At 35.8% G+C, this 15,819-nt stretch overlaps 2 protein-coding genes across 3 annotated transcripts; both read left to right on the forward strand.

Moving 5' to 3' along the window:
- Window positions 1–289: 289 nt before the first annotated feature.
- ptx3b (pentraxin 3, long b) lies at window positions 290–4,130 on the forward strand. Of its 2 annotated transcripts, XR_013821709.1 has the most exons (4): window positions 343–647; window positions 1,629–2,186; window positions 2,865–3,634; window positions 3,779–4,130. XR_013821709.1 is itself a non-coding variant. In XM_079875993.1 (3 exons), exons 1-3 carry the CDS (start codon window positions 476–478, stop codon window positions 3,479–3,481), a joined length of 1,347 nt encoding a protein of 448 aa, XP_079732119.1. In that variant the 5' UTR covers window positions 290–475; the 3' UTR covers window positions 3,482–4,130. The 2 variants fall into 2 exon arrangements, 1 of the variants encoding a protein (XP_079732119.1); XM_079875993.1 differs by having other exon boundaries at window positions 290–647; window positions 2,865–4,130.
- Window positions 4,131–7,238: 3,108 nt separating this feature from the next.
- On the forward strand, window positions 7,239–15,721 carry golim4b (golgi integral membrane protein 4b). Its single transcript, XM_079876462.1, has 13 exons — window positions 7,239–7,737; window positions 8,382–8,456; window positions 8,636–8,685; window positions 8,808–8,861; window positions 8,979–9,129; window positions 9,239–9,321; window positions 10,451–10,534; window positions 12,193–12,526; window positions 12,743–12,822; window positions 13,266–13,403; window positions 14,206–14,274; window positions 14,379–14,510; window positions 14,652–15,721. The coding sequence occupies exons 1-13, from the start codon at window positions 7,551–7,553 to the stop codon at window positions 14,730–14,732; spliced, it is 1,518 nt and encodes a 505-aa protein (XP_079732588.1). The 5' UTR covers window positions 7,239–7,550; the 3' UTR covers window positions 14,733–15,721.
- Window positions 15,722–15,819: the final 98 nt, after the last annotated feature.

Raw genomic sequence — 15,819 nt, forward strand, 5'->3', positions numbered from 1 at the left:
TTACGAGTTATCTACAAGTTAACTTCTCGATTCATATCTTTCTTATTGCTGGTTTCACTGTCATGGACAATGAAAGCTCCCTCTGGAGTTATTATAGCTACTCCCATCAAACATCTTTTTTGTCCAGATCTCTCTATCCTTTACCTTGACTTGAGGCAGAATTCTCATTTGGGGAGACCCAACCCCTTTCCTATTTTCTTTTCCACACCCCCATGACAATTTTTGTCCAAACAGCGGTAGAGACTGTGACATTTGAATACATCATGCTGCCCACCTCCAACAAAGCATTACTCACAGTGTGACAGCCCTGCTCTGAGTGCTGTTTAAAAGAGCTTGCTCAGACTTATGCACACTCAGTGGGCTTCCAGGCACATGAGGCACGGTGGCTGAGTTACAACACAGGAAAGAAAAAAAACCCCACAAGGGATCTTAGTGGCTGTGGAACATCTGATTTACTTCAAAATAATCTGATTACATGCAGAGACAGACTAACATACAGACCAGCATTAACATCATGTATGCGCCCGGGGCCGTGTTGGCCCTCTGCCTGCCCTGCTTTTTGAGTGGAAATGTGTTTGGTTATGATTATGGAGAGGAGTACTCTGATTCCTACTATAACGAAATCTCCAATGGTGACCGCCTGCAAAGTAAGTTTTTTTTATTCCAGATGTCTCTTCATTTTTATTTATAAATGTGTTTTTTTTTGTACTGAAATTTAGATTCTCATTTGACTTCTTAAAATATCTGACAGCATGGCAAATTACTTTAAAATTAAACTAACAGAAATATTGAGTAAATGGGTGAACAAACGCATATATTCAAGTTAATATTGATAATGTATAAAGGCTACATTGGTGCTATACCTAGTCATCGTTTCTTGTTAATTTTCTTTTCACAATTTTCACATTTTTGCCTCCACCCATCCATTTTAAATGGTCGTGAAGTGTGACAACTTAATATTAAAAGTACAAATATTTCATGTAGTAAATTGTAAACATTTATGCTTTTCACAAGTTTTAATGATCTTACAGAGTTCCAACTTAAAATTAAAACCACAAATATTCTATATAACCAATCAAATTATGTAGCAATATACTGTTGTTAATAGTTTTAGATGTGCCATATCACACCACAGGATATGGCAACATTCTAAAATTGTTTTATGTCAACAACTCAAATGTATTTGAATAATTCATCTGTATTATGCACAGTGATATAAAAGCATAATGTGTCACGAGTCATGACCCCTAGCTTTTAAAAAAGCAAAAGTGTTGGTAGGTTTCATGACATTTGACATTTACATACCTTTCCACTGACGCTCTCTCCTGCAAACCCAAGCCTGGAGCTTGAACTTATTAACCAGAGGATGCTTATGAGCATAAGGTTATTCATTTTCAGAGAACTTGTCTCTGTTATTTAAGTTAGGTGCTGAGGAACAAGCAAAGCTGCATTTAGCAATTTTTGAGCCTGCTACACAACCTTCATCTGTGGCCCTAGGAAGAAAGCATGACAACAAATTGATTTAAATAAAAGTACATTTTGTTTAGAATTATTACATGATGTTAGTACCTTTTCGGTCACATACACAAACACAGAGCAGTAAAAATCGTACTTTTTTTTTTTTACAGCTGGACCTACACAAATTCCCTGTCCGCCTCAAGACCTCTCACGCTGGGACAAACTTTTCATCATGCTGGAGGACTCTCAGATGAAGCAAGACATGCTTATGCAGCAGACTGAAGACATGGTTAAGGCAGAGATAGACACCATATGGAAGGAGCTCCATAAGCTTAACAACAACAAAGCGTGCGTCCAAGCTTCAGAAAACACCTGCAAATGTATAAGTGAACAGATGAACCGCAATCTGAACCAAGCCATGGAGCAGCTCAGAAAGGTTGCAGATATGTATCAAGCCCAAAACAATGAGACGTTGCAGCAGCTCATTCAGTTCAGCAGGAACCAGGCCTCCCGTCTCACCAAACTGGAGAGCAACTCAGTGCTAGGAGCAGGTCTGGGACAAGTGGCCATGAAGTCATTCTCCGCTTATCCAAAGGAACAAGAAGCAAGCAATGTGGATAACGGGAAACTGGAGAGAGCACTAATGGCCACCGCTGTAGATCTCCAAAGGGTACATGCCCAGCTGGCCCTTTTCCAAAAAGCAACGGCACACCGCTATCTGCCCTCAGGTAGATGTCTCAACTATACTAAAACAAATTCATGATGATTTCACTGTTTATAATTTTTATTTAATACACTTTGCTAATCCGCAAAGGGCAATTTGGATTAGGGAACAGACAGGACAGACAGACAAATACAGTAAAAATATTGTAAAATATTATTGCAATTTAAAATGACTGTTTTCTAATTTAATATTATTGTATTAAAAAATGTATTGTGATGAAAAAGCTTTTGCAGCTTGATATATTTGTGGAAACCCTTATACATGTTATACGGGGCGCATAAAAATGTTCAAAAGTGACAGTAAAGACATCTATAATATTACAAAAGATTTCCATTTCAAATAAATGCTATTCTTTTGAACTTCTGAAATCCTGAAGAATAATAAACACAAAAATAATAAGCAGCATAAACATTGTAAACATTGATAAAAAATATAAACATTATTAACTGAAATTATTAATTTATCATCAAAAACACAAAAAAAATCATAATGATTCTAAACTTTTGACCGGTCCGGTAGTGTGTTGCCTATATTTAACAGCCTAAAATTTGTAATATATCATTTCTGTGGCCCTGAAAAATAATAAATATATACTTTGCAAATACCTGTCAGTATTTTCATGCTGATTTAATGCAATAATTAATCTTGAATTTTATGCTAACTCTCATTCTCTTTTTTTAAGGCTGTGAAATGGCTTTATTATTCCCAATGCGCTCCAAGCACATCTTTGCAGAAGTAATACCCTCCATGTCCATGTCCCTACAATCATTCACCATCTGTCTGTGGGCCAAAGTGACCCAGTCTCTAAATAAAACAGTGATTTTCTCTTACGGAACCAAGAAAAAACCTCAAGAGCTCCAGCTTCTCTTGGCAAGGCGCTCGGTTCTCCTCACAGTGGGCGGTGAGACCCATCTAGTGGAAGCTCACAGCGTAGTAACAGATGGGCAGTGGGGACACTTCTGTGCAGCTTGGAGCTCGGAGCAGGGGCTGGCCACTTTGTGGGTGAATGGAGAGAACGTTGCCAGAGAGCATGGAGTAGCCGAGGGGAACGTATTGTCTGGTGACGGGTTCTTTCTGCTCGGGCAAGAGCGCAGCCGCCCGGGTTTCTACAGAGATCTGGACTCATCGGTTGCCTTCACTGGGAAAATGACAGGGGTTAACATGTGGGACCATATGCTGGAAGCAGAGAGGATTAAAGAGTACGCCAATCACGACGGATCCTGTGATGGCCGCGGGAATGTGATTGGATGGGGTGTTTCAGAGATCATTCCACATGGTGGCGCTCAATATATCAACTGAGACTGCACCAATATTCATCACAATATGTTGTATATTATATTGTATATCATCAATGATTTTATAATTATCTTCTTTTTCATTCCAAATAAAAAGCACTGCTTAAAGGGATAATCTACCCAAAAATGTATTTTACTCACCCTCATGCCATTCCTTGTTCTGTGGAGCACAAAAGAAGATATTTTGATCAATTTCTCATTGTTTTTGTCCAATGAAAATCAATGAGGTGCAACAGACTTTAATGGTATATCAAAAACAGCTGAAAACACTCGTCAAAATGTCTTCTTTTGTGCTTCACAGAAGAAAGAAAATCAAGCAGGTTTGGGACAACATGAAGGTGAGTATGATGATAGAATTTTCATTTTTGGGTGAACTCTTGAGAGGATCCTTTTTGACCTTAAAACACTGTACACAAAGCCAATTAAAATAGTTTAATATTGTGTAGTATTTTATTTCATTTTAGCACATTAAAGAGTAAATTGCAGTAACATGTAAATAAATCAGTTAAATGAGTAAAAAGCGAATAAATTCTAGCGGTGTGGCTCAGTGAGCATAATTTAATGGACTACAAATAGCAGAACTGCTTCTCTGTTGTACCAAATTTACATTTTAATGACTTAAGGTGGGGCAAGTCTGGATTTATTTACAGCACCATACTGGACATGACTGTTTACACTGTACACCAATAATTCGAAACAGATTTTCCTGCTCTTGTAGTTTAGTAATTTACAATGTTTGCTGCATAGGTGTTGCTCCAATATGACTATTGCCAGTTGGTCCAGTCTGACCACACATACTATAAAATGAACCCAAACAAGGCGTGTGCTTAAACCAGAGACAGTAACTCTGAAATGACACCCACATGTGTATGTGTAATGATTGTTACAATGAGCAGTATTTTCCAGTGGTGAGAGAGGTGTAAGGTCAGAGCCCTTTATGTTGACTGACCTAACTTTGTCCTGTCAACCTACATGGCAATGTTCCACCAGTATGAAGGCCTAACACATAAATATAAATGACTGTTTATATAAAGTTGATGCAAATGTATTCACTTGCTGTTTCAGCATTATAATTATGTTTAAAAACATTGCTATTGATTCTAAAGTTTTGTAGTATGACAATGATCTAGTAAAAAAATAGGTTTTAAAGTAAATAATTTTTGAGTATAACATATCTCAAACTATGTTCATAAAAGATGTACATTTATAGAGCTCATAATTATTTGGCAATCCTTACAGATTTACAGTTCACAATTCAAAGTATGATGAATTTCAGTTAAGATAGATGAATGCAAAACGGTTGTATCTTTATTAATGTATATTCCCAACAAATAGGCCTATATTCCCAAATAGTGCAGCAAAACACAATTTAGGATGGATGTGCTTATTAATGTTTCATGTTTCATTGGGGCACCTTTTCTACTTCTGGCAGGAGTTGATTTTTTAGTAAAATTAAGTTAAAAAAATAAATTGTAGGACACATTACCAACTCCTCAAAAAAAAAGAAGAAGTTTTTTTCAAATGCCACATGTGTCAACTTTATTGTTTAATCATTTTCCCAAAATAATTGTAGGAGCATTTTTTCATGTCAAATTTTGATATCAATGGAAAAAGTTATAAAGACCTATTTCACATTTCCGGGCTTCTCAGAAGCAGAATTTGTCATAGTTGGGTAAACTACGATAGAAACTAACAAACATAATTTTTGCATTCACATTTGCTCCAATAGCAAAATAAAAAATGCATAGTGTTTCTATAACTTTCCAAAAATATGGAGACAAAACAAAAATATGGAGAAATTGATTGCGTTGGCCAGAGGATAGAAAGATGTTAAATTCAAAGATGTCATTCCCTCAGCTGTTTTACAAACCCTCACAGCAGTGTTAACTGGTTTTCTGTTTTTTTTTTATTTTGTTTTTTTTTATAATTTAAACACTTTTAAATAATTCCAATGTTAATAGCTGTGGAAAAGCATCATCATAGTTTGTGAAAAAGCTCCATAAAGCAGTGAGGTAAAGATCTTTTCTCAAGGGCTTGACTCACAGTTGAATATTAGCTATATTATATTATATTATATTATATTGAAAATCTTTAAAGATATGTGAACTTTAAAGAGTTGATGATCAAATACTGATCTGCCGTTCATCTCTCCATGCAGGAGATGCTGTTACTGGTGATTTCAGTTACAGTGAGTTGTAATTCTGATTTAATTTATATCTAGATTTTATTTTCACACACCTGTAAAGTTGTAGTGTTTGTAGTCTGAGGTTTTGAGCTCATGAACTTCACAGGTAAGAGTAAAAAGTAGATATTACGCAGTGGGAACATCACATCTGACTGGCTCTCTAATCGACATCCTCATGATCCCAGATAACAGCAGGAAACTGGAAAGAGGTTGCATCAGACCTGGAGTCACTGCTGCTAAAGAGAAAAGACTCAACTATTTTTGCAATAGATGGCACCCATAGCTCTCGTCTATTCACAGTGCGCCTGGCAGGTTGGCGGATCAGCCTTTTAAAAGCTCCTCTGCTCCTGAACTCTTCTCTGTGGAGTGGGCTTCTCCTCCTGACCCCAGTCCCACTTGTTCCACAACATCCAATATACTGCAAAGCACCACTCAGTCAATTTCACAGCTGCACAACTCAGACATATATCAAAGAAAGATGCGGATGATTTAACAGGCCACTGTGACAAACATCTGGTTTGATTTGCAAACATGTTAAAAGTTAAATGACAAAACTGGTCTCAGCTACCCTTGTTTCAGTCCATGGAAACTTTTCATCTGAATTTCATGTACTCATTTAATTTAATTTAATTCATTTGTTGCAGCCAGAAATTAGAAAATTAGTCTATATAATAAGACGATAACATAATCTTTACTGTGTGTAATTAAAAATATGTAATTTTGCCAAATTATGCAAAAAGTGAGACAATAATTGAATTGTTTTTACATAAAATGCTAGGAATTAGCCATAGCAATAAAAAAGTAGTTGTATTATATACATTATACATTTACATTAATTCCAGCAATGTTTAAAATTGCATTTTATTTCATCTCCATACACAATACATCCATACATACATCCATACATCTCCAACACAATCTGAAGTGTGGTGGAAATTACAGTGTGGTACAGATGGCTAATGACTTTCAGAAAAACATAATAATAAATGTGACCCTGGATCACAAAACCAGTCACAAGTAGCACGGGTATATTTGTGGCAATAGCCAACAATAGGCCTATACATTGTATGGGTCAAAATTATCTATTTTTCTTTTATGCCAAAAAATCATTAGGCTATTAAGTAAAGATCATGTTCCATGAAGATACTTTGTAAATTTCCTACTAAAACATGTATTTTTGTGAGTGAATGCAGCATAATTGCGAACATAAATGGACAACTTTAAAGGCGATTTTCTCAATGTTTCGATTTTTTTGCACCGTCAGATTCCAGATTTCCAAATAGTTGTATCTCAGCCAAATATTGTCCTATCCTAACAAACCATACATCAATTGAAAAAAGCTTATTTATTCAGCTTTCCTGTGATGTATAAATCTCAATTTCATAAAATTGCTCCATGTGACTGGTTTTGTGGTCCAGGGTCACAAATATTTGCGCCCATAGGTGAGAAAGCACTCATTTATAAGATCACTGTCGTGTCATCGTTTGGTTTCATTAATCTATATATTTTGTAGTCTTCGGACCTGTGTAAATGTTGTAGATGTGGGCACTGGCCTCTGGGTGGCACTGTACTCAAAAGGGAGGAGTTGGCGAGAACAAACTGACTGTAGTAATGACAGTCCTTTCTGAATGACACGTATGAAAGTTTTGAAAAAGCCAATTCATAGTCATTAGTCGGACTTTTTTCCGTAAGGGATAAGTAGCCTATAATTAGAGCTAACTTAAAAAGTAGGGTATACGAGAAATGAACTGGTGCGTCCATTAAAGGCACAGCATCACAAGGGGAAAAAATAAACAGACGGATCATTGTGGCTCTCCTAAACATTTACGTTACTGGAGAATCGGATGGCACATAGTCTTTACCGTCTACTCAAGAAGAGGAGGAAAAGATGGGGAAAGGAATTTGTTCGAGACGACAGAGAAGAATATTTCAGTCTTTCCTACTTCTCATCTTCGTTTGCGGGACGTTGTGCGCCTTCATGGTCTCATATGAGATGCATAAAGAGCTGAAAAAGACTGAGGCGACGGCTTTGAAGTACCAGCAGCATCAAGAGTCACTTTCTGCGCAGCTGCAAGGTAGAAAATTAATGAAAAGATCCTACAGTGAAGGCACTGTGTAGATGTTTGATTAGGGCTTACATGATCGTTTTGAGATGTGCTGCATGCCTCCGGAGATTTCTATTCAAAATGTTTTGGCCTGTTTGTTAATTTATCTTATCCAGTCATAATAGTTGGCACATACTAATGGAGTAGATGGCACGCATCAGAACAGCATCAAGATTTTCTTGTGAACAACATTCCTTGAGTATACTTATTAGCTTTCATTTGATGGCAATGCTTTCTGTCTCTTAAGCTTTTGAATGGAGTCCTTTGACAAACATTGGATAACACTGCACTGAGGATTTTCACCTCTCTGTGCCAGATTACAGTGTTCATAATATATCTGGTGAATGTCATGAAACCTGTCAAGAAATGTCCAGATCACATTTCAGCCCAAAACAAAACAATAATGAAATATATTGTGCATTGGGAAATTATTTGCAGGAACAAATAATTTATACGTTAATTATTCCTTATTTTTCATGTTTCACAATTGAGATTGAGATTTTTGCATTACAGTGATGGTTATGGAGTAAAATAACTTGATTAATAATATCACAATGCAAAAAAAAAGGTGCCAGTAATGTTAATAAAAAATATGTTTTTCTCTCCCTTTTCAGTGGTATATGAGCATCATTCTAAACTAGAGAAATCCCTCCAGAAAGAGAGATTCGAGCATAAGAAGGCTGAGGAGGGTAATGTCCTGTTCATTTGCACACTAATTGATTTCCTGATTTACACAAGCCACTTAATCTGTATGCGATTTGATAATGATGATGATAGATAATGAATGATAATGAGTCCAGGTTGTGCTGAATGCAGTGTGCTTCATGTTTGTTTTAAAAAGCCTCTATTGATTGTCAATACATCATAGATTTCCTTGTGTTTAAGCGGGAATCACAGAAGGCCCTCAACAAAGAAAAGGTAATTTAAAGCGTATGGTGTTTTGATTGCTTGCTAAATGATGTGTAAACATGATAGAGCTGAAAAAGCCATTTCAGCTATCGTGGATGCATAATAACTTGCAGTTTTGTTCGGCCTAACAGCAAGATTCAACCTATCGACTGAATGCTCTGCAGACAGAGCACCAAATACTGAAGGTGAGATGACATTCATAATGGGAGTTCTTAAAACGTAATTCTGTAATTCCAGTTATGGAATAATTAACGGAATAATTCTTCTTTGGATATCGACTTCTTTTGCATACAACTAATCAGTCCCAGCATGAAGACTTAAAGATGCAATACTATGAACTTCAAGAGAAGCACCAGAATCAAGGGCAGGATCATGAACGTGTGCTGGATGAGCACAGGCTGGAAATAGACAATTTGCAGAGAGAGAAGGAGGTTGAAATATCCAGACTGAAAGGTAAGCCAGAGTGCTACTATTATTCTTGTAGATGTATTCAGAGTCATCAGATTTAAGGCTCAGACCAAATCCAGCCAGAGTCTTTCATCACCTTTTTTTCTACTTTTAGAGAATGTGTACAACCTTCGCGAGGAGAACAGACAGCTGCGGAAAGCTCATCAGGACATCTACACACAGTTACTTGATGTGCAGGTCAGAGAAACTACAAAGGATTCTGGGATTCATTATGTGATTATGGTTTAAAGGGAGCTTGAATTTGCATAAATAATATTGATAGTCAGTTTGTAGTTCTAAACCTTAAAGGGGTCCTATTATGCTATTCCACTTTTTCAACTTTAGTTAGTGTGTAATGTTGCTGTTTGAGCATAAAAAAGATCTGCAAGGTTACAAAGCTCAAAGTCCACTCCAAAGGGAGATATTTTATTTAACAGAATCCCCTTTTCAAGAAGTACAACGATCGGCTTGTTTGGACTACAACACGCTTTTTCCGGATCTGATGAAGTCATGATGTAACTAATTTAAATAATCAGTGCCCACGGAATACGCAATGGTTGAGCTGCATTAGAGAAGACAGTGTAAGGCTCACAAACTTGTGGTTAATTTATTTTAAACACTGTTCCTGAACATTATAACCCCAAAGTTTATCTGTGTGCTGCACATTTTATAGAGAACAGCTTGTTTTCTGTTGATTTTGTAAGCTCTCACTTTTGTAAGACGGCCTCTTAGGAAAATTAACCATGGTTTTGTGATCGATTACCGTTTGTATTACCTTAATTTTAAGAAAATTACAAAAACATACCAATCTGAAATGTTCTGTAAAATCCTCCTTGTTCAATAACATTGTCAGGGTCTGAATTGGACTCAAATTGGTTTGAAATTGATGCTATCCTTAGAGAAGAACTCACAGTTATGGAGGGGTGGGACATTTCCTGAACACGCGCTAAGCGGTGCCAATCACAACACGCTAGGCCAGCTAACCAATCACAGCACATTTCGTATTTTGGAAGGAGGGGCTTTATCGAAATCTGTGTGTTGGAGCCAGACTGGGGAGAGAGGTGCTGTAATAATGTAAAGTATGTTAAAAATAATGCGTTTTTTTAACAATCAAGCATGAAAACATATTCTAGTACACCCCAGAAACAAAATCAAGACTTTGTAAAAGGGCATAATAGGACCCCTTTAATTCCAGAGGGAACCCATGGCAAATTAGCTTATGGGTGTCCCTACAAATTGTCATCAAGACCGAACATCTATATTTCTGTGTGTACTACTCCTAATATTCAAGATGGACATATTTAAATTACACCATTCACCATTTCAGGAACAGCAAAAGAACCTGCAAGCTTCAAAAGATCATCTCACACTCACATTAGAAGACCATAAAAATGCACTTGTTGCAGCTCAGGTAACACAGAGTCATGACTACTACTATAAGTTTGCCTGAACCTATTCTAGATATATTGCTTGAAGTACATCATTCATGCTGCAACACTTTAAACAAATACAAGAACAAATCGGCATATACTGTAAAAGAACAATTGTATTTTGAAATTGCATTCCAAAATATTGGCTTTCCTTATACTAATTCTTAACACTTAATGTATACTGATTGCTATTAATGTAAGAAAGCAATAAAAGTTCTGTCATGGTAACTTTGGCATGGTAATGGATATGACAATGTTGATATGTTTGGTCTTGATCTGCTACGCTGCTGCTGCTGCTGCTGTTGGTTATTGTTGCTGCTGCAGCCCAAGTAAGAGGCTTGCTGATGCCAATACAATACAATACACTACACACTGCTGTGAGCAAGTAAGACATGCTGCTGCTGTACAATGTAGCATACATACATTACCCGTAACAGATCTACTATATATATATATTACTGAGCCTAAACCTTTGAACCTACTAATGTTCTCATCTCATTTTATGCCATCTCACCCTATAAAGACAGCAGATGAAATGTGCAGACAGATTTGAAGCTCCTATCTAGCAATGTCTTTGTGCATGTCTGAAGTCTCATATTGTGGTTAATCTTTTTCTATGCCTCAGGCCACAGGTTCAAGCTGTAAATACTACAGTTGTGTTTCCTCCCTGACAGTTGACCCTGTGTGAGTGATGTATGTTTGCATGCCATTAACATTTTAATACTGTCATTATGTCTGACTGGATATAATGTGCCACATTCTAACATTTAAACTACTTAAATTATTCATCCTCACCTTACATTGCTGGTATTACCTCTTCAGTAGCATCATGTAATATGAAAAAAAAAAAACATTCTCAATTGAAACTGGGAAATATCTTTTATTACAAATATTTATGAAGGTTAGAATATATAACATGTGGTTATCTTGCATTATAAATTCCGTACATTTTCTCCTGGGTAGTTTATTTAATTTACGTTTTGAATTATCGCTCTACTGCTGAGTTAGCATCTTTCTCTCATAGCGTCAGGTCTCATACTATTTAACTTTCATTACCCAGTCCATGCTTCAGAAAGTATCACATCAGAAATGTTTAATTCCATCCTAATTCAATATTTGAATGAAGCTTCAGGTGGAAGAGCTGACGCGATTAAAAGAGAATCTCAATAAAGCCTCCAGTGCAGGCCAAGCAGCAAAAATTGATAAATTTGCTACTGAACGCACCCACAGCTATATACTGGAGACAGTAGAACGCCTAAATGAGGAGCTGGAAAATATGCCCATTCAGGTACAGATGGAAATGCAACATACAACGTTAAAAGAATCCCTCATTCATTATTTGGCTTTTCTTTCCTTTTATTTTTAAGAAAGGCTATGGAGTAGTCTACTGTTGACATGAATGTGTGCTGTTCACACTCTCAGGTCACAAATGGATTAAGTCTTAATCCTTTTTTGAAATTATTCTCACTTCCTACTGCAGCTGAAGTATATATTCAAAGGCCATTTGGGCTAGTTTGTCAACTTCAGGATGAGATGACTCATGTAACTTAATAATGTAAATGTGTGACTGTGGCTAATGCAAGTGTCTTATCATCAGGCCACACCACACTTTGGTCATACGGATGTTTCTCCTTTACAGGTGCAAGGATATGAGAAAAATGGAAAAGGGTTATCCCCTCAAGGTGTGTTGGAGATTGAAAATAACAATGCGACCAAAGTGGCAATGAAGCAGCCTCGGAAAATTGATATTTTTGCTGAGGGAAATGGCAAGAAAGAGGAGAGAAGCACATCAAAGGATAGAGGAGGAGAGGATAACGGGGGAAAGGCAGTGCTGGAACATTCCTTATCAAACCCAGAAGAGCTGGGCATTAACCCTCGCAACACGCTAAGCCAAAGCCCAGAGAAACAGACACAGACAGAGCCACTTCACAGAACCAAAGTACACTTTGAGGCTTTGGATACAGTTATTGCTGGTAAGGAAGGATATTTTTTGTGGCAGGTATTGGCCTTTTCTGATACTGCTGTATTTTATGAAGCTATGGGTTCTAGCACAAAAACAAATCTAAAGTGCAACCAAGTTCCAGTTGTATAGCTGAGATTGGAAAACAAAATTAATTACCCATTAAAGTATACAGTTAAATATATATATATACAGTACGTTGCTAGTTTTGATTTCTGCTGAAATACAGGAAATGCTGTGCAATCACATCATGTTATGGCTGGACAAGGATATGCAAAAGATGTAGAGGACACTCAAAAGCATAACAAGGTGTGTATGATAATGCAGTGTGTGTGTTATTATGTATACAGTAATGTCTCTGTCTTTTTTGGATCTGCATTTGCAAATTATCCTCTGCACTGAGTGTCTTTGCAGTAAGAATTGCATGATCGGAAATTAAAGTGGCCCAAATCAGATTTAAAAAGATCAATGTGTTGATGCTGTTCAGAAATTAGATCTGTGTCACATGCAGAAAGAAAAAAACAGATTTGGACCACTTACACACTGCATGAATGTAGACAAATTGCATGCTGAGTTGTAAATGAATTATTCAATAACATCAAGGCAGTGTGGTGGAAACTATGGCTGTACTGTCTCTGTATTATTTCTTGAAAAGCTCAAATATTTGACATTGAAGTGCAAATTACAATTTCTTTGAAGTTTAAGATTTCTATTAATGACTCATTCTTTCCTAAAATGGCTCCTTTGAACAGGACCTAGGAGAAAAAAACATGAACATTGAGAATGAGGCCAACAACCAGAACGAATATGAATTTGAAGAGGCAGAAGAAGAAACTGAGTACAAGACCAATGCGAACAAGATCAGGCCTGAAGTGGATGAGCAGCTTGTGGTGAGTTTACAAGAAGGGTATATAAAAGCTCATCTTCAATTATTCATGGAATAAAGTCTTTTAGGGACTTTAAGATTTTTTTTTAAGGAATTAATTCAATTAATTATTCAGCAAGGATCAAAATTGACAGTAAAGAATTTTACATTGTTACAAAAAAAATTATATTTGTTATTTTGAACTTTCTATTCAACAAAGAATCCTGAAAAAATCTATCAGGCTTTCCACAAAAAAATATTAGACAGCATAACTGTTTTCAACATTGATGATGATAATAATAAGAAATGCTTTGCATGATTTCTGATGTGACTGAAGACTGGAGTAATGATGATGAAAATTGAGCTTTGCCATCACAGGAATAAATTACGTATAAAAAAAATAAAAAAATAGAAAAGAGTTATTTGAAATTGTAATAATATTTCAGTATTACTGTTTTTATAGCTGTATTTTAAAGGCAGCCTTGGTGAAAATGAGGGACTTATTTCAAAAAATAACCCCAAACTTTAGAATGGAAGTTTGTATCATTTATATTTTTACATTAAGATTAACTTTGCTGTAATATAACACACACTTATAAATAACTTTTAGCAAATCTTAAAATTACCATCCATTTTCATACTGTACATGTTGATTTTAGTTTTAATGCTTTATTTTTAATATCATTTTATATTTAAAAAAAAAAACAAAAAAAAAAAACTGTAAACCTGTTGACAAAGTTGCTGTTAGTAGTTGCCACTTGCCAGCAAAATAAGTAAACCCACTGGTATGGAATGATAAGCAGATTACTGATGCACTATATCAATAGGTGGCAGGCAATCCAGAGCCGCAAAAGGACCAGCCGGATGAGCAATATGAGGACGATGTAGAGGATGAGGTGAGGGAATACAGGCATTGATGGACTGGTGTGCTGAGGAACTGATACAAAATGGTACATGAAAAATGACTTGTTCCCATCATCCCCACTGCAACATCCATTAGACTCTTGATGACTCAGTGCCTGACAGACAGAAGAGAGCAGAGGAGGAAGAGAGAGAAGAAGATCCCTACAGTGAGCGTAATGGAGCATGGGTCAGCCAAATGCTTAAGAAGTCTTTTCCTATCAATCAATTAGTGAGTGAAAGAATTTAACTTTGTACTTGCAATGCATAACAATGTATTCAGAATTTACATGCACTATAATGTTAGACAGGCTAAATTGTGCATTTCAAGAACAGAGGATTTTAAATGTCATAAAATAATTAATTGTTTCAGGGCCTTAATAAACTGAATGAAAACCCAGAAGCCAAGCAGGAGAGCTTCCAAGAAACAGTGATAAAAAAAGAGGATGAATAAGACCTTAAGGAAAGCAATCAAAAGCATGAGATGTGAACATGACTGCTTCTAGTGTCTACTGAATTTCTTTCCACTGGCAGAAAACTGAAGTGCAACAACTGTGATCACTTTTTTTTTAAGTGACTACTTGTGCAAGTGCCTTGTACTTTCAAGTACAAGGATTCGTTCAGCATTTATAAATAGTCAAAGCATTGTATCTTCATGATCTTACTAAGGCGATATGAACTGGCACCCTGGTGAATGAAAACTAAAGTAAACATTCCGTACGTCAAAGAATATTTCAATGATTTCTTATAGGCAATTATTATTTATTTTTAAATATTCCCTCAGTTCTGTACTTGAGATTTTTTTTTTACGATTATTATTTTTTTTTTATATGGGTTAAAATAAATGTTTTTAAATTATTCTTCAGATATCTTTTACTTAGTAGTAATGTAGTAAGAGATAGAAGTTACATCAAAGAAGTAGTGGGAAAAAAAAGAAAGTACAAACTGTAAATGTTTTTATGCTTTTCAAAGGTTTCTTTTTACTATTTGTACTTTTTGTCTCGCATATTACTTTAATCTGAGATCTTGCACATCTGGATTTTCTCTGTCATGCATAAGAATATTTCTACCGAATGGGTGACATTTGCTTTTTGTAACTCTTCAAAATATATATTTTTTTTTTTTATCTTTTTTCAACACTGAATCTAATACTACACATATTTAACTATTCAAAATGTGTATTGGTCAATCTCAGGCAACTTTATTTGATTTTTTACAAGGTTTCTAAGCAAAAGATTTTCTCAGTCCTGTTACCGAAACTCATGTGCCATTTTAAAAGCATGTAAATTAATTCCTTTGTTTTCCCCACAAGAAAGTGTTTATTTTAAAGAAATTGTTGGTTATATGTTCAAATAATTGATATTTGTGACAAAAAAAAAAATCACTATATATTAAGGCAAGCTGTATTTTTAATAAAAAACACAAAGCCATTTTTTTTATTTTAAAGAAGACTGAAGCCTAAAGTTTATAATTGTTTTTATAATTTAATTTATTAAACAATTGTATAAATGATGGACCAAACAAAACTGATAAGACAGTGG

Source organism: Squalius cephalus, assembly GCF_949319135.1.
Source record: "Squalius cephalus genome assembly, chromosome: 7".
Taxonomy (NCBI): Eukaryota; Metazoa; Chordata; class Actinopteri; order Cypriniformes; family Leuciscidae; genus Squalius; species Squalius cephalus.

Bases quoted from the DNA above. Each gene is read 5' to 3' on its own strand.
- ptx3b (XM_079875993.1), top strand. From the start codon at position 476: ATGCAGAGACAGACTAACATACAGACCAGCATTAACATCATGTATGCG. The intron at 648-1,628 runs GTAAGTTTTTTT...TTTTTTTTACAG, and splicing joins CAATGGTGACCGCCTGCAAA to CTGGACCTACACAAATTCCC. The intron at 2,187-2,864 runs GTAGATGTCTCA...TCTTTTTTTAAG, and splicing joins ACACCGCTATCTGCCCTCAG to GCTGTGAAATGGCTTTATTA.
- golim4b (XM_079876462.1), top strand. From the start codon at position 7,551: ATGGGGAAAGGAATTTGTTCGAGACGACAGAGAAGAATATTTCAGTCT. The intron at 7,738-8,381 runs GTAGAAAATTAA...CTCCCTTTTCAG, and splicing joins ACTTTCTGCGCAGCTGCAAG to TGGTATATGAGCATCATTCT. The intron at 8,686-8,807 runs GTAATTTAAAGC...TCGGCCTAACAG, and splicing joins AGGCCCTCAACAAAGAAAAG to CAAGATTCAACCTATCGACT.